Source organism: Besnoitia besnoiti, chromosome III, assembly GCF_002563875.1.
Source record: "Besnoitia besnoiti strain Bb-Ger1 chromosome III, whole genome shotgun sequence".
NCBI lineage: Eukaryota > Apicomplexa > Conoidasida > Eucoccidiorida > Sarcocystidae > Besnoitia > Besnoitia besnoiti.
Window position 1 is genome coordinate 685,941 of NC_042358.1, and position 24,174 is coordinate 710,114.

Genomic DNA, 24,174 nt, shown 5'->3' on the forward strand with positions numbered 1-24,174 from the left:
CACGCCCGCGCTCTCTGGTGTATCATCACACGGATGAGACTGCAGATTTCTTCTAGCGCGGTGTGCTCATGCATGTATGAAAATGGGGAGCGAGCGATATCCTGAGCTGACGCGTTGAAAGAGGGCATCGATAATGAGATGAAAGCTCTACGCAGAGAGAAGACGACCCAATGGCAGTCCAGCGACTCTTCTGCATCTTGCTTCTCTTCTTCCCTGTGAAGCTGTCTGGAGGCGTCTCTTCACGTCTCCATCGCCGTCTCCCCTCCTTTGCGTCGTCCTTCCCTCCCTTCTCTTGGCTCTCTTGTTCTTCTCACGCCTTCGTCTCTCCTCCGCTCTGTTCGTCTCCGCGGTCTTCCTCTCCCTCTTTTTCCTCTTCTTCCTCGCCTTTTTCTCTGTCGTGTTTTCCATCTGTTTCCGCTCCAGGCCCTCTGCGTCTTTCTCCGTGCGTCTGGCGGCTCGCCTCGCCAGCCTTCTGGGCCTCGCGCACTCGCGCCTCCGCCCCGACTTCGCCGTACTCTTCTCTCTCGCTTCCGCGTGCCTCAGCCAAAGGCGGATGCGGAGGGACGCCGCAGCCTGCTTCGCTCTTCGAAAGCTTCCTGCGGTCGCGCACCTCTGCAGACGCCTCGCGTGGCGCACCGCACTGCGCCTCCGCCGCGCAATCGAGACCGCGAGCCGCGAGCGCTATCGAAGAGGAGAGCGAAGATGAAGCCTTTGCGCGCCTGGTCGCGCAGCTTCGCCAGGCTGGCGCCTTCGTGGAGCCGGGATCTCTGCTTTTGAAGGAGACAGATCTGCTTCAGAACTCCGCGTTCGTCTCTGCCGAGCGAACCAACGAAGAGTCGGCAGAGACCCGATGCAAGGGCCTGCGAGAGGGAAGCCTCGAGGCGCAGGCGCCCATTGGAGCTGCGCGGCGAGCGGAGAGCGAAGGGAGCGGAGGAAAGACGCAGCTGCGAGGTCTGGTCGCAGGCCGGCTGTTTAAGAAGGGCGATCTCATCGCCTGGATTCCCGAGGCGCTCCAGTTCTCTGAGAAGAACTTGCTGGCGTGGCTGAGCGAGGCCGGGCGCCGCCAGCTCGCGGGCCGGACCACCCAAGGCGGAGACGCGGTCGACGCTACGGGGGACGCGGCTGCGGCGCGAGGTGGAGACAGAGGCGAGAGCGCCGCCGCAGCGCCGCCACCTCTCGCGGAAGAAGGGAGAGGAGCGGCTGAGAAGAGCGGAGGCGGTGCGCAGGGAGGCGAAGAGAGATCACGCGCGAACGAGACGGGTGCGGCTCTCGCGCTGGGCACGAGCGCCGCCAGCTCGAAGGAAGCCGACGCGGATCTTCTTCTCTTTTTAAATGCCTTGCTACAGTCCGACACGCTCGCGGGCGATTGGCAGGCTCGTCTGGCGGTCTCGCTCTTAGTTTTTCGTTCGTGGCTCTCTCCTCGTTCAGAGGCGGAACTCCAGGGCGCTTCGACTCCGACCCCGCCTGCGGAGACAGCGTGCGGGCGCGGAGTTCCACCGGCCGGTCTCGGCGCTCTGTGGCGAGCGTATTTGTCGCTCCTCCCGCAGAGCCTCGACTGCATGCTTCTCTTTTGGAACTTGAAGGACCTGCGGACGCTTGAGCACCGCATCGTCAACGCCGTTTTGAAGCGGATTTTCACTCTGCACTGCGTGGCGGAGGCCGCCGACCGACTGGGCTCGCCTTCTCGCTCGTCGCCGCGCGAGGCCTCCTCCTCTGCGCCCGCCTCCGTCTGCAGAGAGTCTTCTTCCCCCGGGCGCGCACGCCCGGGCGCTCGTCTGGACGCCGAGGAGATCCTCCACGAGGCTGGCCTCAAGTGGGCTGCCTGCGTCGTCTCCTCGCGCAGCCTCCGCGGTGCCGGCGGACGGCGAGCTGGCGCTCTCGTCCCGCTCCTCGATCTGCTCAACGCCGGCGGAGGGAGCCCTGGGGCGCGGCCGAATGCGCGACTCACGACGAGCTGCGCAGGGCAGGCTCCAGTCCCAGCCCCGCGGGCGGCGCCCCCGGCTCCGGGCGCGGGGTCTGAGGCGCACTCGAAGGCGCGGGCATCGGGCGCGCGTGGAGGCGGAGACGCGGACCCCACGGGGCCCAGAGAGCGAGAGGGAGACGAGGCAGAAGCGGGAGAGAAAGGAGCAACAGACGAGGAGAGCGAAGCGAGAGAGCGGGAGGACATTCGCCACGAAGGTCCAGAAGAGCAGGAGCGGGCCGGGCGAGCGGAGGGGCGGAGAGAGACGCAGACGCGGGTCGCGTGCACAGACGGCATTGGCCTCGTGGCTGAGAGAGACATTCAAGTAGGTGAGGAAATTCTGATATCGTACGGAGAAGACAACGAGCGACTCCTCCTGAACTACGGATTCTTCGATGACATGCCTCGGTACGTCACATCGTCTCTGTCGCATCGAGTTGCACGCACCTCTAAACCTACGCAGGCTCATGTTCGGTTTGTTTGTGTGTTGCCGTGCGGCAGGCAACGGCACCTTCAGCCCTGTATATACATGTAATATCTGGACGTGCAGGCGAACCTCTCAGAATAGCCGTGTGCAGCGAGGTTTGCTCGGTTTCGTGCTTGAGTACCGGCCGCGGTTTCCGTTCTCTCGCGCGCATGAGTAACGACGCCGCGTATATCTCCGTAGGTATGTGGACTCAATCACGCATCACCACACGCTAGCGCACATGCATTCACATTTCTGTTTTGTGACGTTCTAGACACCTGCGGGCTCGTTCGACTCCATCTGCTGGCTCCTGTCTCACTGTTGTGCTTACGCGCTCAGCGTGAGGAAGACGAGCCTCTTTTTCTCAGCAAACCTTGTTAGGGCTGCGCTGGCCGCGACAGAAGTCCCCGACTTGCTGTTGCTTGGGGGCTTTGCGGGTCTGCCAGCGCGGATGTCCGCTGCTCTGAAGAAGCTGAATCTCATTCCGAACCCTGACGACGCGCCTCACGCGTCCTCCGCCTTCGCTCCCTTCGTCGCCGTCTTCGCCGACGCGCCCTTCGTTGATGGCCGCCTCCTCGCAGCTGCTCGGGTACCTGGCGCCGCAGAAAAATGCAAACCCTACACCTTAAACTCTAAGTTGGGGGGACGCAAAATCGAGGGTGAACGAGAGACGAACTGCAGACACAGGAGAGAGGACACCGAGTCCGCCTCCGGTCGGGTGCGTATGGAGAGCGCGTGCGCCGACGCAGACGCTTCTCAGGCCCTCGGGGAACAAGCGGAAGAAGGAAACTTTCCACATCTCGCCGCTGCGGCAGCGAGCCTCTCGAGCGCAAAGAGGCTGCAGTCTGGAAAGTTTCGCGTGCATGTTGAACTGCGTATTCGCTTGCGCCTATCTCGTATACGCCCTTAGATCTACTTCCCTCCAAAGATATATATATATATATATGCATATGTATAAATGTGTCTGCATACTGTGATGAGGATGCGTGCGCCTGAGCGGCTCCCCGAGTGGACGCCTGCTTGGGGCGTCGCAGCTCGTGCGGTCATTATCGAGTTCGCCTCTCTGCTGCGTCGGCTGTTTGCAGCTTCTCATGCTTGACGACGCGTCGTCGATTTCAGACGCCTTCGATCTCGAGAGAGCGACTCAGTGGGAGTGTCCCTTCTCTCCAGAAAACGAGGTAAGCCGGTGAAGTCTGCGACTCGCGAGGTTCCTCTGGTATCATGCGAGAGGGAGGGTTTCATACACCAGCCTGCGTTCGGGACTTTGCATTTTCGGCTCCCTTTGCAAAGTGGCAGCTTTTCTTCGTTTGCAGTCTCGCTTCTTTTCCGCGCAATTCTCCCCTCGTGTCTCTTTCTCTCGTTCACGGCGCGCTGCGTCTCTGCGTCAACTCGTTGCGCGTCCTCATCCTCCGTGTGTCTCTCGCCGCCTCTTTGGCTCCTTTTCAATTTCTCTCGTTACCAGTTTGCCAGCGTCAGGGCTTCTCCCGCGCACGTGTTGCCCTCGCTCGCTCGCTGTGTCCGTGCGTCGGTCTCTGCCGGCTTTGTTTCTCCTGCTGACTGTGTCTTCATCGGTTTGCTCCATTTTGCACTCCCCTCCGTGCCTCCCCGCAGCGACGCGCATGCATTTTCCTCATCAGTTTGCTTCGGCACGACCTGCATCGCGCGCACTCGACTTCGCTGGAGGAGGATCTCGACATGTTGAGAGAGGGGCGGGTGCCCACGCACGCGACCGCCTTCGGCACTGTGCCCTTCGACCCGCTGACCAAGACGCGCGAAGTCGCCCTGCGGTTTCGTATACACCGCAAGCGCGTCGTGCGCGAGGCGATTCTCGCCCTGCAAGCCCGACTCTCCAGGCAGAGTTTGCAGTAATTTCCCTCGAGCGAACGCAGGAGACGCTGAAGACCTGCGGGTGCCTGGAAAACCAAGAAGAGCTGACCGCGAGCGCAGGAGGGGGGGGGGGGACCGGGCCTTCCTGTCTCCCTGAAACAGTCTATCCATCGCACGTGTGGCTCGCAGTTGGCCGAAGGAGCGGGGGGCGGCATTTGCAGTGATTTGGTTTTATGCAGATTTCAACTGTATCTCCAAAGTGCCGACCTCTGCGCTCACGGAAATGAGGGCACAGCAACGAGGGGCCGGGGATGTGGCAAAGACTGGTCACCCGTCACGGGTTGGCTGAGTTGTGACTCGCCACCGTTTTTCCTTGTGTTCTCGTCTAGATACAGAAGAATTTGAGGAGACACCCAGGCGCAGCCTGGTGTCGTGGCTGCCTCTCATCTGAAACAGATACAAAAGGCCAGACCTTCCCCTTTTTCTCGGCTGACGCAACTCTTGACTGTCTATAGAACAGGGTTGAGCGTCCACATGCGAATCATTCAGGAATGCTAGGTATCCGCCTACACAGAAGATAAGAAGGACATCTCTATCTGCTGATATCTAGCGTTCAATTGGTTATCCCATATGCATCTGCGCAGGTGAAAAGATACATGTGGTTTGATACATATGTGCCTAGAGATCCACGGGCAGGAGAGCGGGCGACGTGGAAGCCTTCCGCCATACTACAGGAATGCATATATATATTTATATATATATATATATACAACTGAGTGCTGAGGACGGATTGACAATGAATCATTGCTTGTCTCCGTCTTTCTCGGAAGGATAGGAGTAGTTTTGTGCGCATTTCTTAACGCATTCGTCAAACACGCCTGTGTGGGGATTGCGCCTGATTCGAGGTCTGCGCATGCAATCGGCACTCAGGGCAGCGATAAATCAGCGAGTGAATGGAGACTAGATTCGACAACAAACCCCTTCGACACCCGATTCGAAGGTTTCGATCTTGCGCGCTCAGTTGAAAGAGCCGAAGATGGGACGGATCTGAGTTTCGGGAAACCGCTCCCGCCGAGCAAATGATTTTTTGACCCGAGTGCATGTTCAACTTTGCTCGCCGGCTGCGGTCGCCGTGAGACAAGACGCGAGCGAAAACGGCTGACCACCTGGTCTGTTGAAATCCCTTTTGGGTTGTGACTGTTCGAGAAAATGGAGTCTTTGGTCGCCAGTGCTGCCGAAAAGGGAAGTCCTTTCGTCGCGTGATTCGCGCCTCGACTCTGGCTTCCGCGTCGCCGCACATGCAGCAGACCCGTTGCCTGCGCTTCTTGCAAGTTCCCTTTGCCAACTTTTTCTTTGTCTGCAATTTGTTTCTCGACAGTGAAGACCGTAATAGTGGCATGCGGCTTCTGGAAAAGACATTTTGTAAGCAGTCGACTTCCAACTTTGGTAGGCGGTACGGCGGGCGTAGCCGAGATGGCGTCTGTGAGTTCCTCGGCTCGAGCTGAGGTGGTCGCCACTGCGAAGAGTTTGCTGCTGAAATGCCAGCAGGCAGTCTCTGTGGAGGATTTGCTCTCCAGTCTGGAAGCCTTCTTTTTGCTTCTCAAGCGAGAGAGCCAGGGAAAGGGCGATCTGCGCTTTCTGCTGCGTTCTACAAGTGCCGGCGGCGCCGAGCGACGGGCAGGTCAGAATGACAAATTCACTTTGTGGCTGTTGCAGGCGTTCGAGCAGTTTCAGAAGATTCTCGACAACCTTTTGACTCGCGGAGACGCAGACAGGCGCGCAGACGCAGAGGACGACAGCGACGAGCTGCAAGCGGTCGCGCTGCGCTTCTACATGCGCCTCTTGCTGCATGAGCACTCTCTCGCGCTTGCGCATGCGGGCAGCGTCAGCCGGTGCGAAAAGATCACTTTTCCTCTCGCGAGCTTCCAGCTTCTGGTGTCGCACGTCTTGCACACGCCTCGATTCTCCCCGAGGCTGTGCGATGCGTTTCTAAAGGACTACCTCTGTCGATACACCGACCTCCGCTACAACTTTCTCCTCGCCGCGCGAAAGATTCTCTCAGCGCAGAGCTTCAGGAAGAAGTCCGCTGCTGACGCTGCGGCTGAGAACCCCGACAGCGCCGCAGATGCGTCGGATGAGGCGTGTGGCGCCAGGGAGGGAGACTCAGAGGACGACGAGGCGGCGGAGTGTCAAGCGGGCACAGCGACCCGCGACAAGGCAAGCGGCGACGCCTGGTATGTATGGAAACAGGGCAGCTTGGAAGAGCTCGGGCGCCGACTCTATCCGCTTCTGGTGCGGTTGCCGGCTCCGGAGAAGCGGAAGGAGAAGCAGCGCTCGGCTGCGTCGCCGTCGCCCTCCGCCGCCGCCGACGCGGACCACTTGGATTTCCCCGACGACGACGCAGACATGCTGGCGACCCTTTCAAGGCAGGCCGCACCTTCGGCACCGGCTTGCGTGTGTTTTCTGTCGAATGTGAAGACGGCCAAGAGCGGGGATCCAAGTGCCTACCGCGCGTTGTATCAAGAAGTCTGGCTGTCATACCTTCGCAACCTGCCGCGGGATGCAGCCATGACGCAAAGCATTCTGCATGCGGTACCGAAAGTCCTCCTCCCGTATATGTCGAATCCGCTTCTCCTCTCGGACTTTTTCTTGGATTCGTTCCACACGAAGGATGCGACGAAGCCTGTCGCCGTCCTCGCGCTCTCCGGCTTGTTTTTCCTCCTCGCGAAGCACCGCCTGGGCGATCCCGACGCACTCTTCTCTTCGGCGTCTCCCTCAGAGGCAGATCGGCGGCCTGATGCCGCAGACGAAAGCTTGGAGGCGGCGCCTGGCGCGCCGTCGTCGCAAAGGGTCTGCTTCCATTTCTACCAGCGACTGTATCAACTCGTGACACCTGCGTCTTTCGCAGTCTGCAAGAATGCGCGCTTTCTGCGGCTGCTGAGTTGCGCGCTGCGCAGCTCGCTGCTGCCCAACAGCCTCGTGGCGGCCTTCATCAAAAAGTGCGCGCGAGTTGCCTGCCTGGTCGCGCCGGCGAGTGCGCTCTACTTGGTTGCGCTGGTCTGCTCGCTTCTCAAGAAACACAGTTCCGTGTGTATCTCCCTGCTGGACGTACACCCCAGGCTCGCCGCACAGCTCGTCGTAGACGGCGACGCGTTTGACTTTGACAACCTCTCGCTGCGCGACTGCGCGAACTCTGCATCTTGCGGCATTCGGCAGCGCGCTGACGCCGCCGCAGCGCCTGCGGAGGAAGCTAAGGACGCGCAGGACGCGGATCCGATGGCCGCGCTGCTGCGCCGGTGTCTGCCGAGACACCTGGCGCTGGATAAGAAAGGCGTTCTGTCGTGCGTGAAGCACCAGGCGCAGATGTCCCTCTGGGAGCTGGACTTCCTCAAGGCACATTTTTTCCACGCAGTGCGGCAGCTGTCTTGCATGATGGAGTGCGACCCGACCAAGAAGTCCGCGGGAAAGGAGAGCGCGATCGACATCGAAGACTACCTCCACCTGAACCTCCGCACGCTTCTCGGGAGAGAGCTCAAGGCCGCCGCGAAGGCCAAAACGGTTTCCACTGTGTTCAAGACAGACGAGCGTCGCGAGGAAGACATCGAAAACCTAGCCAACGTAGCGGTAGCGTGCGCGCGAAAGAGAAGAAAGCTCAAGTAAAGGCTCCACGAGAGCCTGCGCAGAGTGTGTGAGCGCCCACACTCTACGCAGGCCAAGTGCGTGAGCTGCTCGCTGCGCATCGCTACCCGTCTTCTTGCAGCTCCCAGCTACATGAAGACGAGAAGGAGACGGCAGCAGCCAGGGTGTGGTGCCTGCCGACGACGGGAAAAACGCAACAGGACATGCCGAAGACGCTTGTGTGTGTGTGGATTGCCCTACGGAGACAAGTCAAAAGGAGGAAAGGAGGCGAAAGGGCTGCAGAGACAAGTGGCGACTGGGCTCCGCGAGGCTTCCACCGCTCTTTGGTCGATACTTGCGTCGACGGGGGACGCGCCAGCGACGAGGAGGCGTTCGGTATGCGTTTTTGCGAGGCGACGGCGCGGCAGTAGACAGCGTCGGATGCCGGAGACGGGAACGGAAATCGCAGTCCATATTCTTGACAAGGGCGCCTGCCGAAGGTGCCTCTCCGCTTTTCACCTTGTCTCATGCTCACCGCTTCCTCTCTCTCTATCTACTTCTCGATCTCGATGCAGCGTTTTTTCTAGATACACAGGACCAGAAACCTCCGTGAAGCTTCTTATGAGGCAGGCGGGAGTTGTGGGGTAAGACGTCATTGCTCGCTTGACTGCGCATGTGCCGAACACAGAGTCTATCAAACACTAGTTTTTAGTCGAAACCTAAAGCCAAAAGCAACCGTGATAGTAGCCGTCTTGCGCGCGTCCACATTTCGGCACAGACATGATGCCGCTTTTTTCTGCGCCAGACGCACAGCATCGGGTGCCTCGAAGCAGATTAGGAAGCAAGTCGAACTTTCGTGTAGAAGCCGATAGAAGAATGTGAGAGAGCTTTTTGCAGGCCAAGTAAACGCGCGAAGACACTTTATGGGCAACCGAAGTGCCGTCCGTCTGAGACGCACGTAGGCGTCAAAGCTCACGAAAAAACCCTTTTCGAACAGCGTTCAGCAAGCTGTTCACCCTCGTACCGGGGCACTGTGGTTTCGTAATCTTGATTGATGTTGTCTAACCACATGCAGCTCAGGAACTCTGGAAGCAAATATCGTAGGGGCGTTCCGTTGCAGAGTTGCGCTAAGAAGCACCAATTTCACGACGCCAGAGGGCCCCATAAACATGTGATACACTCTTTCAGTTGGAACAGTGTGTCGAACATCCATAGGGGCTCCGCGTGCGACAGGGAACGGACAGTGGACTCGTGCAGACGGCTAAATATATATACATATATGTGGCGACAAGCAGATGAACGTGCGCGAGCAACTCGGGATATACAGAGATGTGACCAGATGCTGTTTGGCTGGGCGCAGGACGAGGGAAATCATGCATCAGGTGACCGATCTTTACAAAGGTTGTGGCTACGTAGAAAGGTCGTTTTACAGATACTATAGGCCTGCCTGATATATCTTGCCAAAGAATACAGATGTGTTGCCGGCTGTGGCGGGCTCATATACGGTATGGGTTCTACAACATAACAACCCTGCTAACTGACTTAATGTCCACGCTTGCTGTGCGCAGTAGATTTTTTCGCTGTGGACTACTCCGTAGACTGCATAAATACACAAGAGTTGTCAGCTAGTCGCCATGCGCGAGCCGCGTGAGCTCTACGGTATATGTGCCAGTCACAGAAACCTGCAGGACACCTTGCTGCAGAAGCGCCTCCGCACGCCCTGTCCGGACTTTCTGCACTGCTGAGACGACAACTTTCTAAGCAGCGGTTCTACTAATGACATCGGGGACTGGGCAGACACTGTAGAGCTACATCGCAGTGCCTCCAGCGGCCATTTGGCTTAAACACGACTGAGATGACTAAGCCCGACACCCGCCAAGCCAGGCAACGCGCCGCAAACGGTTAACTCCCTAGTGCGAGACTGCAGTGATAAGATCTACTCATCCTGGCAACTTCGTGCGCCAAAACATAAACTCGCACGAATACATTACTGTATTCGACTCTACAAAGAGAGATCACCGTGGATTGCGCCGCGTGATACGTTTAGGGTTGATGGATAGAGAAACTCACCGGAATCCTCACAGCGGCCGTAAATACCACATACCTCTATCACATCTCCTCATGCACATGCGTTTTGTTTAGCGGATTTTGTCGCATGCACGTCCGCGACAGCACGCGGCATTTCTCCGACCAGAAAATGTCGTTTTCCCTTCCTGCTCGTTTATCCAGCAACCGGCTAAGTCAGCATAGCATACTGCGCTGAGGGACTGTAGCAAGCTGCCTACAACAGAGTAGGAGCGTAAGAGTATCGAGGCGGCGCTTGCAAACCGACGCTGTCACCCTGGGGCTAGGCGCACACTGGGACGTCCCTGGTGGATCGAGACTCTGCTGCAGACGCTTGACTACCTCAGCGCTCAGACTGAAGTGCAATACGACTCAAAAATGTCCGTATCTGTTTACCATTATCGTAAGAATGTTGTTTAAAGCGCAGTGCGACGCACACATCTGATTACTTGCGTGGCGACTATACTGCGGCGAGGAGGAATCGCAACCGAGAACTCTCGGGAGACCCCTCTCTCCGCGATTTAAAAAAACTTGGAGCCAAGACGAAACAGCCGTTTAGCCAGGGAAAAACGACGACGCATAGCAGAGACTGAGAGAAAAACTGAAACAGGAAAGAGCTGAGAAAGAAGACGAGACGAAGAGTAATTGAGAGACGCCAGGTACGCAGATCGCGCCTCTCTCCCAGGGACCCCAGCGCAGTCCAGGAAGACGACTGGAAAGGAGAAAAACACTAGGAAACTGGAGCGACAGCGACGTTGTCAGAGGTGTGGGAAGCAGATTCGGCGGCCTTCTCTTCTTCGCGTTGACAAAACGATCGCCTCAGGCAAGCTCGCACTTCATCTGCCACCGCGTTGCACGCCGCCTCACACAAACCGAGCAGCTGCAGATACACAGATACAACTCCCATACATGTCTGTTCGCTGTTCTGTCCAGATACCTGACACAGACATCCAGACAAGCGCGGTCGCGCACGAGAGACATCTACCGTTGCAGCATAGGGACGTGAGAGCTTACAAACGATGCAAGGGCACCGACGGCCGGCGCGACACGACAGATCCATACACGATTTGCAGTCCTGCTCCCAAAAATCGATGCACAGACATGTATGCGTAAGATATGCAGACGTCACAAGCTTCGCGCGTCGCGAAGCCTCTCGCGTACCTGCTCGCCGCTGTCGGAGGAGATGAGAGGCCCCGTGGCGTGGAGGAAACAAACAGAAGAAAGCGCAGGACAGTAGCCGATCTCGACGAGAGTGAAGTCCTTGTTCGCGAGCGCCTTCACCTCCTGGGTGACTCGCAGACAGAAAACAAGAGGCACTTCCAGCCCACAAAAGATACCCCGCGGAAAGACGCTGACGCGTCAGAGAAACGAAACACCATAACCAAAGCGCATGTGTCCAAACAAGCAAATAGACGACGATTCAAAATATAGTCCAGAATAGATATGTGTACGTTTTTTAATGCCTCGCTCAACGCAACCTCGGGAGCAGAGCGCCGTTCTGAGGAGAGAGAGGCTTGACACCTTCTCTTTCTTGTGTCTCGCTCCGCTGCGCGTCGCCTCTCAATCCCCCCTCGTGAATGACTCGCCTCCCCAGTCACCTTTTAATTTTAAAAATATAATTAAAAAAAACGCTTACATCCGCATCGGGATCAAGCAGAAGGGCGACGCGCAGCGGCCCCTGAGGCTGCTCGAGACTCACGGCGCACTGCATGCCCAGAAACACCAAACAGAAGAAAGGAACTCCATGGCACAACGGCGTGCTTTCTGCATCTGTGAAACATATCGGCAGGCAAAAATACCTCCGCAGCGGGAATCGGAGTCTCCTGCTTTTCCTGCTGGCTCTAGGAATGCAGGTATACGTCTGCGGCATGAGCAAAACGCAAAGTCAGAGACACATACGCCTGTGCGCTTTTCGTTCGTTCGCCATTGACGAAAACCAAAAGACACTCTGCGTGGCGACGTCGGCCGGAAGGAGACATCACTCGCGCCGGCTAGGAGAAGCAGAAAAAAAAAACATGCACGTTTACCCTAGACCCTGAATGCCGGATAAGAGCGCGAGACGAAGAGACTTACGCCTGCCGCTCCTGTGACGATGTCCAGCATTTCGATTCCTGCATCCGACAGGGCTAAGCCGATACATGTGAGCGCCGCTGCGAGCACCCCTGGAGACGAAACCACACGAGCACCAAACACCCCCTTCTACCACATCTTGCAGAACGCGCTGTTGACCTTTTTAACGCAATGTTCTATAGCTAGATATCACTGAAGAACAACGCGCCACCGCGCGCGGCATGGGCCTATGTCTGGGCGCCTGTCTCTCCCGCGCTGTTGCAGCGCACCCCCCCGCTCTGAGCAAGAAGATGCAAACTTGCCTCCGTCGTCTTCCAGAACCATGACGCAGACGTCAATCGTGGACTTGGGGTACTTCTCGAGACGCACCACAGCGTTCAGCGACTGGTGCAGAAGGGTCGCCAAATGCGAGTTGTCGCGCTCCTGTTCAGAGAGACAGAGAGCGCGAACGACGATTCCTCAGCTGAGGGCACTCGCTGCCCCGACGCCGTCGCCTGCGGAGGCCGCAGAGGCATGCAGAGGCCTTTTGCGAGACAAGGCGCCTCGGGATGAGTCAAGTTACCGTATCCTCCGTGAAAAGCAGGCGCGAAGAACTGCGCCGCAAGGCCTCCATCCGCGGTCGACGCCGTCTTTCACCACCCGGTGGCGGGAGGGGCGGAGATCGCGGCTGAACCGCGTTCGCCTCTCTGAGTGCGCCTCGCGGGCGCATACGAGAACTCATCGCCTGGCAACGCTGTCGCTGCGTACCCGTGCACCTCTCACCACGAAAAGTTACGGCAGCTGGTCAGCTAGAAAATCTGGGGGAGGACTCACCGCAGAGGAAGGCTCGTTGGCGCTTGAAGAGAACGGCGCGTAGTTGAACTCCAGGTTCAGATAGCCGCGGTCCTGCGACGCCGGCTTCCTCGTCGGGCGCGGGCCGTAGCTGGACGCCGCCACGCACAGAACGGCGAAAAAGACTCGCTGCAGTGCCTCTGAACACGTCGCTCTCTATCTATCGGCAGATCTCGCGTCTGAACCACTGCACGTAGCCAAGGAGGCGTCCGACTTTGGACGTTATTGCAGACACACCGGCTCTCGCAGTGAATCCGTGCCTCAGAGACTCCGGAGATAGATGCCAAGAGTAAAAAACTAAACGCCAAGTGGAACTGGAAGCTACATGCTACACGCATATATATATGTATGCGTGCGTGGACTATGGCTCACATAGGACCAGTAAACATGTACTTTCATGCGAACCTATCTATCCACTTACTGCATCTATCTATATCTATCTACATCTATATAACCAACCATCAATCTATATTTATTCACCTATCTATCTACACGCATGCCGGAGTTTAGCACAGATGATAGCGCGCGCGCCTGCAGCTCTCTCGGTCAAGCGTCGCTGCGGCCGAAAGCCTCGTTGGCGAAGTGCGGCGGGAGATGCGTGGACTCACACGGCGCAGTTCAGCTTGGTCTTGCCGACAGAGACAAACGCGGAACCCGCCGCCGCGGCGAGCGAGCGCGTCTGCAAGCCTGAAGAAAAAAGAAAAAAAGTCAGCGGTGCGCTGACGAAGCTGCCGCAGCCGCCGTCTGCGCTCCGGCCGTTCAGAAAACGCCGCACAACGCTTCAATGCGGTCACCACGAAGAAAGGACCCCCTCCCCTCTCCCCTCCTCGCGAGGAAAAGAGTACACGACTGAACCAGTCTGCATGCATGTGAAACTTCAGCCACCCTCATGTCTGCTGTAACCTCCTTACGCAGACATTTCCATCACTCGGCGCTCGCAAGTCACTCGCAGTGACGCGCTTCGCGACGACATGTTTGTCCACGCGTAGAAACGAAGTGCTTGGGAATTCATTCGACATAGGTTGTCGGCGCGACACCAGACAAACGTCCCATTTCCCTGCACGCTCCTCACCACGCAGCTTCGCCTCAAAGCAACATGCACTGCGAGGAAACGCCGAAGTCGTTGCCCTCTACAGTCCGTGCCGAGTGCATTCCGCCCATGTGGCGCTCCACAGAAACAAGTGTACATACACATGTACATATACGTGATTACTTATACAGAGAGGCGCGCACACGTGAAGACCGGGGCAAGCATCGATGGAGACGCTGATCGCAGCTTACACATCGCGCGCATTTCCTCGAAGGAGCGTCCATCGTGCCTCTCGCGTCGCTTCGCAGCATTAATCAACTGCTCAGGAGTGTGGTCGGGGTCGCAGGGTAGGAGAGGGAGACTGGAGATGCTGCCTGAGAGCGCCAGCGAAAAGTTCTTTAGCGCGCTCGAACCCATTGCGCCCAGCTGGTACGCATCGAGCCCGGCGTGAAGGACAGCGTTGGAGAAAATGAAGGATGCTGACGCGAAGAGGACTGGGAGAAGGCCGCCACCCTGAACCCTCAGTACGGAAAACAACGGCGAAGGAAAGGGCGCCGCGGGAGTGGGAGGGAGAAGCTGCACGACGCGGGTGACCCGCGAGGGGACGAGAAAAACCAATAAAAGAGCGAGAAAATGACCTGCAAACCAAGCGAAACTATACGGCGAGGAAACTGTTTGGATGCGGAACTCGAGATGCAGAAAGATGAGCCGCTGGGTCGAGAAAAACTGGAGTTTTCGTTGCGACAGACAGTAACTAAAGAGGCGAACACTCGAGGCGTCGGCCGGAAAACGGCCGCGATACACATCAAAACAAACTCCCCGTAAGAGGGTTCATACACGCAAAGAGGACTTGAACGTCCAAAATTAAATCCGATCCACGGAGAAGCCCTCTTCTGAAAGCCTTGGCAGGCGGTTTGGCATTAGAGAGTCGATTGGCGAGATGTAAGCGACGAAAAGAAGGTGAGGCAGGCTCTGTGGTCGTTCCTACACGCCTTGAGTTGGTGCTGTCATAGCGGCGCTGCGTATGGCGCCTCTTTCCACTGTCGCACAAAAGTGGTGAGGAGTGAGACCGAAGCCGGGAAGACCCGATCTAGCGTGTTTGACACCTACACGCATAAAGAGACGACTGGGATGGAGAGGAGAGAGGGGCGTTCCCAGATCAAAAACAGTGGATTGCAAGACTCCATATCGCACGACCCTTACAAAGCGCGTCCGCTGTCGCTCTCGCCCGCGCGGTTGCAGGGTGGATGCCTGCTAGACTGGAAACAGGGACGTTGCTGGGTCAGCGCAGGGGCAGCGAGGCAAGTCCGTCGAGGAGAAGGAGACCTCTCGTGTTACCAGCCACGGAGAGTGCCACCCTCTGCCAGAAAAAAGCGGGCTCTCGCGTGCGTGGCTGACGCACATTTCCAGTGTATGTACAGCTGTGTCAAACACTCGAATTTCTTTGAGGACAAAGAAGCAGGCCTTTGGCGACCCCCCGGGGCCCGGAATCGCGTCCATCGTAATCGCTGCAGCGCTCAAGGGTAGGTTTGCGGAAAGAGGGCTTGAATGCGCGCGGCTCGATTTTTCTGCGACGCGACAACGCGGTCCTTGCCGTTCGTGGCGAAGGTCGCCTGACACGTCTCCTCTTCGTCACAAGGCTTTTCCTCATGAGGAATTTGCGGGTTGCTCGCGAATTGAGCTGCGCTCGTCCACCCGCGAGCTCTGAGTATCACGGATAAGCGTTTCCTTCGCCACGCCCTCCCCTCCTTTAGCCCCGCCTAGAGGTTACCTGCGATACAACGCGGGACGACTCGAATAGTAGCGCCTCTCGTTCCTCCTCCAGTGTCCTTGCAGACCGTTCCCTTTTTCGCCGAGACGGCGGGGCCCTTCGCGGCGGACGGTCTCTTTTGGCCGTTGTCACCTCTCTAACGCCAGACGTGACGCACGCGCGCAACTAAGATTTCAAGTGCTCCGTTGTCGTCGCTGGGTCCGAAGGGCGCGACCGGACGCGTGGAGTGTGTCTATAACCTAGTCGTTTTCCGACTATGTTTGACTTTCGTTGAAATGTTCGGCCGGGAGAGCTCTGTTTTCTCTGTCGAACCTCGAGTCCTCTGCTGTCGGACGCCTCTTCAATGGCTCGCGATACCCGCCTGAGCGCCTTCGCTCGCTCGCGGCACAAACAAGCACGCGGATTGCAGGTGCTGTGGGCGGCGGCCCCTCCAGCCCCCACCTCAGGGTTTTTTCCGTCCTTTCTCACGCCCTGCGAACTGGAGTGCTCGCGCACAGACCACAACTGGCCAAGCTCCTGCCTACTGGAGCACTATGGAGACGCAGCATTCCACTGCCCGTGGGAAGGGAGAGCCCGTTAGTCTGCAGGCAACCCCCGACTCGGCTTCCAGTTCGATGACGCCAAACGCAGACCAGCTGACCATGCGCAGCAAATCCTGGGTACACAGTCTCGCCAAAGTCTCACTTCTCGCCGTCACCTTCCTCTCTGGCTGGGTATGCTCCCGCGTCCCCTTCGACTTCCTAGGCTTCAGCCAGCCGCACAGAACCCCCGCGCCTGGCCAGGTACGCTCGGACTCTTAAAACTACCCCCAACTCGCAGAGGGCACGGGACGGGTTCCACGAACACAGGTGAACGAGACTCAGGCCGGCCTTCGCGTGCAGTCCCTCGCGCCAGCCACTGAAAACTCTTCAGCTATTGACGCTGTATGAAAACCACGGGGAAGGGAGAGGGGGGGGCGGTGGAGGCGATCGGACGCTCGTTCCGACTAGGCATGCAGTCTTCGTCCACGCCTACAACTTCTCGTGGTTTGAACAAGGCAGCGCACATGCACTCTCTTCGACAGATCTCTCGTCAGCCGGCGCCTCCGAGCTCCCGTCTTTGACGCAGACAGCTTAGCTGCCTAGCTCCCTATCCGAGTTACCTCCTTTTTCCCCACGCATTCCTTCTGTTTGTCTTCTGTCGGACGCCGTCGTCCTGCGTGTCGTTGCCGACTTTTCGCGAGATGTGGCTCCGTCGCCGCGTCCTCGTTTCCCTTTGAGTGGAGTGCGTGTGGTATATTTTCCCTTGTGCAGGATGGAGTTCTTCGTCCGCTGCGGGCTGCGGATCTGCCTATCGAGACTTTCCTCGAAGGTGTGACGCTTGAGAGGGAGCTTCCCTACGCGCCGGCGGACTTTTCTTCCTTCAGTTTTGATGGCGAGGGCGCGGCGGATATCGTGCAGACCCCGCTCGTGGCGCCGCGCCGACTCTCCGAGAACACCCCCCCTGAGCCGCCGCCGCTTCCAGAAAAGCCCGAGGATGCGTCTCACGGGAAGAATGGCGAGGCAGCCCGCCGCGCCACGTCGCTAGCCGCGAACTTCAAGGATGAAGTCCTACCTCCGCGGAAGAAAGACGTCGTCAAGCTCCGTAAGGCCTCTGATCTGCGCACGATACCGGATAGCGTCTCTCTAGCATTCGGACTGTGGTGTTGCTCCGTGATTCGCCAGTGCGGGGAGCATCTTCCGCGGGGAGTTTTTCTGCGTGGATCGCTGGCGCAGATCTTGGAGTGTCACGTCTCAGGCTGGGGGTCTCATGGCCAAGCTCATCGGTGTTCAGCAGGAAGCGTTGTAAATCTCGCGAGCTGAGTCTGTACGAACATTGAATCGTGCGGCACACATGCGCGGAATCGCAGTCTAGAGCGCAGACTCAGCGTACGTCCACGTATGGAAGAGCCGCTAGCAGAGACGCTTGCGGAGGGACTCCCGGGCTGGGCGAGGCGCCGCGAATCCGTCTCGGGCTCGAGCGGGTGCCTGTCAGGCCCGCGTCGCGTTTGGCTTGGAGACGAGGCCGCGTTCTGCGGCGCCGGTGATGGCTGATTGAGCGCGGCGGCGTGGGTCCCCTCTCTCCCCGTCTCTGTGTCCAGGCGTCTTGAATCCGCACATGTTTCGAGCGGAGCTGTGCCCGTTTCTGCGGATCGGCGACGGCCAGGTGAAGTCCTGGTACGCGCTGCTGGTGCTGTACATTGCGGAGTGGCCGGCGTATGCGCAGACGGGGAACGGCGGCGAGCGCTTCACTGATCAGCTCCGCGCCTTCTCTGAAAACTTCGCGCCGCCGGAAAACACCACCATCCAGGGCCGCGCGATCTTTCAGGCCGAAATCGACTGCGGTACCCCCAAGGTGTTCAAGGAAGGGGTAAGAAGGCTCTGGCGCTGGAACTCAGAGACGCCCGACGTCAAGAACCTGGCGGGCGCGAGGGGATCGAGCTGCACACGAGTCGCGGCAGCGCGCGTTCAGGGTTTGATTCTGGACTCAGTTGGCAGAAAACGTGCGTCGCGGCCGCAGGGCTGCTGCGCCTTGGGGGCCTTCCGTGGTAGAAGCGCCGCGTCAAGCGAACGCGGTCTTTCCCCGCCTGGCTCGTGTGTGCACAGCTCGACGCAATCAAAGGAGACATCCACAACTTTGAGGACCTCGTCCGCATTTTGAAAACTATCGCGAAGGCCGAGCCGGACTTCGCCAACCTCTTGGACTACACCCAGTACTCCAAGCTCCCGACGAGGGCCGCGGTCACAGGCTTTGCGTTGATTCTGCGTACCGCGTTCGAGGGAATGGTTTTCAGTTTCTGCAGGCCGCTATTCCTCAAAAACGGGAACAAAGGTACGCGGTGAAGACTCGCCAGCCGGCGGAAGTTCGCCGGGCAGCTGCGGAGACGCGAGGGGTCGCGGAGATGAGTTCGACGCTTCGTTCTGGAAGTGCGTCAACAGCGTCGCCGTGCGCGAGAGGCTTCGCGGCGCCCAGGAGGGTGTCGAGTAGAGCGCGTCGAGGCGAAGCGCGATCAGCTGCCCGTCGATTGCCGTGTTTCGACTTCGTACAGACTGTGGTAGTGCAGCACATGTGAATCCCTGCGGTGATCTGCGCGAGCGCTCACGAGCCCAGGACAGCTGATGCCTTTCCTTTCTACTGTCTGCGCGCCCAGGTAATTTCTCGCGGAACGAGTTGTACAGCAACGTCGTCTGGCTGTTTCACCGCAACCAGCAGCAGTACTGGATGCTGCTGCTGGTTGCCAAGATCCTCAAGCAAGTCGTCTCGGCGCGGTAAGCTCCAGCGCGTCTGGGGAGTGGCGCCCGAGATCCGCCGGCGGGTTTCGGACGGCCGGAAGGACGATTTGCGGGACCGGGTTTGCGGTGGATGCTGCCCTCGCGACTCGTGGAGAAGGCACGCGTGCGAAGGCGGCGCCTCTCGTAGCGACTCCCTTTTCTGGAGAGAGGGCGTCGCCGTTGGTGTTTGCAGGCCGGTCTCTGTGAGTGCCGCACGAGAGCTTCCTGAGCTGTTCGCGGCGTGTTTCGGCGAAGCCGCGCAGTTCGGTACCTACTTTTTTCTGGAGGAGAGTGGAAGGCAGTCGCCGAGCCGCGGGGGAGCGTGCAGAGAGCTGCGCTCGTGTGTGGCGTTTGTCAATGTTCAGGCCCCACAGCGGCATTCTGATTTTGAAAAGCGTCGCGCCGATCAATATCGGAGGCAAGGGCGGCAGCGGGGACGGGGAGAAGGGACAGACAGTGGAGACGATCTACGGGGTGGGTTCAAACAACACGCTGCAGGACATCGTCGCGGGGAACATCAAACAGAAGCTGGAGAAGTCGATGTCCCGCTTCCAGAACTTGTCGACTGAGCGCGGGATGCTGAGTTCGGCCAAGGGAGTGCTGCAGCCGCAAGTTTTTGTGACGGGCTACTACGCGAAGAACGCGCGCGGCGCGCACGTCGAGGAGGGCCTCTTCGGCATGGAAGTCGAGAGCGACACGCTCACGGAGCTGAAGGAGGACTTGCGGCCGAGCAGCGTGCTGCTGCAGATCTCGCTCGTGGACGAGTGGAACTTCAAAGATCCGCGGGACTGGCCTGATCCGCGCAAGAGCGAAATCGACGTCCTAACAGCGCACACAGCCGTGCAGATGTTGCGCGCGGAGCTGGAGTGGGATCCGTCGCTCGGCACCCTCGGCGCGTTCTCCGTCGCCTACACGGGCTTCACAGACATGTACACGCGCCAGCGCCCAGACCCTGAAAACCACTTTGACCAAGACGTCCACCTGCTCATCGTCGACGAGCTTGCGCGCTTCGGCCGCACCGGCGCGGAGGAAGGCTGCAAGAACAAAATCAGCAACTTAATCGCCGAAGAGCCGCTCCACATCAAGCGCGTCTTTGACCGCGACCGCATCTCCGTCAAGGGAACTGCAAAGATCCTGCCCGGCAGCGACATCTTCATGCGCGGCAACTTCGGCCTCGGACTCTCGCTGGAGCTGCAGCGCGAAGCTGAGAAACTCCTCAGCCCAGGAGCCATCATGATCCACGTCTACATCAAAGGTCTAGGGCGAATGACGTCGGAAACAAACGACCTCGACCTCACAGCCAGCGAGATGGTGAACCGCCTGCTGCTGCGGTCTCGGGGCTACTACGAAATCCCCGTTGTCAAAACTGTCACTCCGACAAGCAACCAGGTAAAACCCTCCTCACACACGAAAACGCCCGTGGTTCTCTTACTTCAGGCGTGCCGATCTCGCGACAAAAATGGGCTCGGATCTGTAAGCAACTGTGTGTTCGGGGTGTGGCCTAGCGGCGGCGTAGAGATTCAGCGCATTCAGTTTTTGCTTAAAAAACGCGAGGTTTTGACGAAGGTCTGTGTGTCACAGAGTTAAAATCTATACATCTGCTTGAAAAATATTGTTTTCTCAAGTAAAAGTGATTCAGTTGATGACTACGAAATTTTAGAATGCATCTATGTGTTCGCTATTTGCTGGCAGCCGCTTCGGTTGTCTTCGAAGCGTGTGCACTGTTTTGGTTGGCGCCAGCGATGTAGATGCGTTAAAGAAAACACATGTAGTGGTACGCTGAAGTATTGCGACCTCTCATTCGCTAGTACCGCCTAGGCCATTCTGAGACGTGTTTGTGGTGCCCCGGTTGGGTTTTTTCGTCCCTTGCGTTAGCTTCCGCGGGCGGCGCGCGACTGGCGTGTGGCGTGTGTTTGCAGACGGTGGAGGCGCGGTCGATTGTCAACTGCAGCAACAAGGTGCCCGACTGGGTCGTCGTGGTGTCGTCTTGCAGCATCGTGGTCTTCTTCGTCGTCATCGTCGCGTTGCTCATGTACCACGACAAGATGAAGTTGCCTTGGTGGCTGAACTGCATATGCAGCAGCAGTTCACCGTGGGGCGGCGACCAGGGCGATTTGAGTCGCGACCCGACCGCCGTGGAGATCCCCGCAGAATACGACAAGGCGAGCATTCCCGAGCTGACGGGCCTGGAAGGTGTGGGCGACGGGATCTCGGGCTACGACGCCGTGGAGGGCCGCGGCTGGCTGCCTGCGACCGCCAAGTGGGTCGGCGACAAGAGTCTCTCGGTGCACCACTCCTCGATCAAGAGTGAATCCCAGAGGCGGCTCTCAGGCTACACGTCGAGTGCGCCTTCGGTGAGCTGCGGCCACCCCGAGAAGCTGAGGCACGTGGACGAACGGCACTTCTCGCGGACAGACAACGCCGCTCCCGTGCAGAGTGTGCCTTCTGTCTTCTCGCGAAAGACGTCGCCGGGAGACGAAAAGCTTTAGATCTTCGTCGCTGGACGCTACGCAGATTGCCTCACGGCTGGAGAGTCGAAGTGCCTCCGCCCAGACCACGGCCGCAGGCGCGCCGGCATCGTGTTGTGCGTGCACGCTGCAGGCCTAGTGCAGGAGAGAAACTAGGGGGGGACTCCGGGGCTTTTGAACGGCAGCATGGGGGTTGCAGAGGCCGTGCGACTCTGCGAAGAAATCAGGAGGAACGTAGTCTTGCTCTTGGAAAGTTGCGTCTGCAATGCTGAAATGGAGACTGAGGCAGGTCGGGAGGGGCAGCGGGAGGAAGGACACACTCGGAGCGGCGTACCTCAGGCCGACGAGGGCCGGAGCTGCCACCAGTCAGTGCCTCTGAACACCTGGAGGAGATTTTTTCCGGCAGCTGACATTTGTGTCGTTTGTTCCACCGCCTCCCTTGAGAGAGCTTTTCTTCAGACATTCCGCTCATGTGATATCTTTTCGTCCGATTTCTAGGTGACGGGCGCGTGGAAGAGGGCCCTGAAAGGGGGGGGGGGGGGGGGGGGGGGAAGGAAGGGGGATGGCTCGCAAGCAGTGATGGGCGTGTAGCAGGCGTAGCGGAGTCTCGGATTTGCCTATGCCTGTCCGCTTTGTCAAAGTCTCCGCGTGCAAATCTCCCCTCTGGAATGGCAGTCGCATCTCGTGGCGCGAGAGAGTTGCCTTTCAATTCGTAGTCTAGTGCGGCCGCCTTCTTGGGGGGTTGCTGGGAAGTCCGCGCGTGGGGCGCTGTGTGCCTGGCTGGCATTTGACGAGGGAGTGCTTCTTGGCGCGTGGTAAGTTCTCGATTCTTGTGTGGCTTACCTGTTTTTGCGGTATTCTCGACGACTGGGGTTTTGTCAGGTCCGGGACGGTAGCGCCGTCGCGGGTCTTACCGAGCGAAGGCACCACGTCGTGGCTCCCGTTCTGTATTTTTCGCTCTAGCATACGCGTTTGAGCGTTGGTCGGGCATATTGAGGCCGCTCTCTGACCTCGTGATGCACAGCATGAGACCAGAACCCGGCTTTCGGGGCATGTTGTGAGATTTTTATGTGGACCCCGCGTGGTGACGCTACTTTAGACTGTGTGGAAACGCCGTCCCTGCTCGTTGCACGCCAGCATGAGGCGAACTGTGTGAGTGATCAGGGCGTCTGCAGTCTGCAAGAGAGTTGTAGGGAAGCCGTTCACGTTTTGCTTTTTGCGGCTGCCAGTACTTTTCGTACGCCTGAGGGACGACTTGCAGAGCCGGTGTTTCCGCGAAAAGAAAGACGTTGAGAGTGCTTTTTCGTCGCGGGAAGCAGAGAGGGTACAGGCCGGAGACGCGTGATGTAGTTTGGTTGTGTTCGTCTTGATCAGCGGGCACACGCATGCGGGTCCCGCTTGTGCTTGTCATCGTCTCTTTCCCGTGTAACGCTCGGCGCACGCAGGAAAACTATACAGACGGGGATAGACGCTGATTTCAAAATTCCCGATCCACGCAGCATAAGCGAAGCGTGCACCGGAGGCTCTTGTCGAGCCTGATCGATGAAAGGCAGTCTCTTCAGCGCCGCTGTTGTGAGTCGAAGTCCTTCGAAGTGGACGCACAGAGGCTCCGGGGCACACATACGAATGCAGTAGAGGTAGACGAGTTCCAAGGGAGTGACGAAAATGGAGAAAACTCGAGATGAAGACGCTTGTCAACTAATGGGGATCCTAGCTCTACCCAGACGAAGAGATCATTTCTCGATGCCAATAGAAAAAGCATGCGCGTATAACCGTATTCATATACTCATAGTATGTAGGACGCCGAGCTTGCGTATACGCACTTGTGCGCGGATCATGCGGAGATCGTGACGCTCATTCTTGCTGAAACTACGCTGAAAAAGTGAAGTACGCTGCACTGTGCTCTTCGGTTTCCCTGCGGAATCGTCCTATCGACTCTAATCCTAGTCGTAATGTATCTCCAAACAACAAGCCATCCGCAAACTAAGCCCCGCAGCGTTGCACTGGGTTTCCGCAATCTAAGATCGCATTTACGAATAATCGGTGTCAGCGTGACGCGCAACTGCATTTTCGGATGGTTTCTTGCTGCAACGGTAGTGCTCTTCGGCTTCTGGCTCTGTATTTCAGCAGACAGGCGATTGGAATTGCGAGGCGCCAGGGTCTCCACATTCACGCATCCTGCTCACTGCATATGGCCCTTCTCAACAGATTAATGGTTCATAAACATGCACGAGCTTGCATATTAGTGCAAATAAGGATCCGTACCATTATGTACGTAGTTTAAATAACGCAGTTGCAGTAGGAACAGGAATGCACACGGGTGTCGTTTGCTCACCCCATTAATGAGAGAGCGTATTCAAATAAACTGACTCCCTCATCAAACCACTGACTCCCTTATCAAACCACCTCAGGGCTCTCATCCTCAATGTCATAGCTACGCGATACCACTTTCTACCTTGGTGCAGTTTTCCCCCGGATCTCCCGGTGTCTAGACAATGTTTATCGTGCAACCAACCTTTGTTAGAAAAACGAAACCGCGGTCAATACGTTGGAGCCCACGCCAACAAAGGGAACGCGAGACTGCATAAGGTTTCTCACGCGTATCAAGCATCAAATAAGTGGTACGGGGACAGAATAAATACTGTGACTTTGATTTCGCGTAGGGATTGAGAGAGGACTGGCGCATCCAGCACAACAACATGACCGCCATCGACTTCCTCACGTGGCATACTTGAGCGGATCCTCTCGCGCGTGACGCGGGAATCCTCTTGCACAGCTT

General features: G+C 58.0%; 4 protein-coding genes across 4 annotated transcripts; 3 read left to right on the top strand and 1 right to left on the bottom strand.

Annotated features, from left to right (window-relative positions):
• Positions 1 to 170: 170 nt before the first annotated feature.
• On the top strand, positions 171 to 4,295 carry BESB_044180 (putative histone lysine methyltransferase, SET; the record flags this gene model as incomplete). Its single annotated transcript, XM_029362869.1, has 4 exons — positions 171 to 2,368; positions 2,766 to 3,015; positions 3,512 to 3,604; positions 4,038 to 4,295. 4 exons carry the CDS (start codon positions 171 to 173, stop codon positions 4,293 to 4,295), a joined length of 2,799 nt encoding a protein of 932 aa, XP_029220235.1.
• A 1,431-nt stretch (positions 4,296 to 5,726) lies between these two features.
• On the top strand, positions 5,727 to 7,913 carry BESB_044190 (CBF/Mak21 family protein; the record flags this gene model as incomplete). The annotated part of the gene is made up of 1 exon (XM_029362870.1): positions 5,727 to 7,913. One exon carries the CDS (start codon positions 5,727 to 5,729, stop codon positions 7,911 to 7,913), a length of 2,187 nt encoding a protein of 728 aa, XP_029220236.1.
• A 2,752-nt stretch (positions 7,914 to 10,665) lies between these two features.
• On the bottom strand, positions 10,666 to 14,283 carry BESB_044200 (3' exoribonuclease family, domain 1 domain-containing protein; the record flags this gene model as incomplete). Its single annotated transcript, XM_029362871.1, has 8 exons — positions 10,666 to 10,815; positions 11,097 to 11,219; positions 11,572 to 11,640; positions 12,009 to 12,097; positions 12,308 to 12,428; positions 12,822 to 12,927; positions 13,445 to 13,523; positions 14,118 to 14,283. 8 exons carry the CDS (start codon positions 14,281 to 14,283, stop codon positions 10,666 to 10,668), a joined length of 903 nt encoding a protein of 300 aa, XP_029220237.1.
• A 1,887-nt stretch (positions 14,284 to 16,170) lies between these two features.
• On the top strand, positions 16,171 to 21,416 carry BESB_044210 (uncharacterized protein; the record flags this gene model as incomplete). Its single annotated transcript, XM_029362872.1, has 7 exons — positions 16,171 to 16,419; positions 16,930 to 17,260; positions 17,757 to 18,025; positions 18,262 to 18,487; positions 18,807 to 18,924; positions 19,293 to 20,316; positions 20,847 to 21,416. 7 exons carry the CDS (start codon positions 16,171 to 16,173, stop codon positions 21,414 to 21,416), a joined length of 2,787 nt encoding a protein of 928 aa, XP_029220238.1.
• Between the last annotated feature and the right edge of the window lie 2,758 nt (positions 21,417 to 24,174).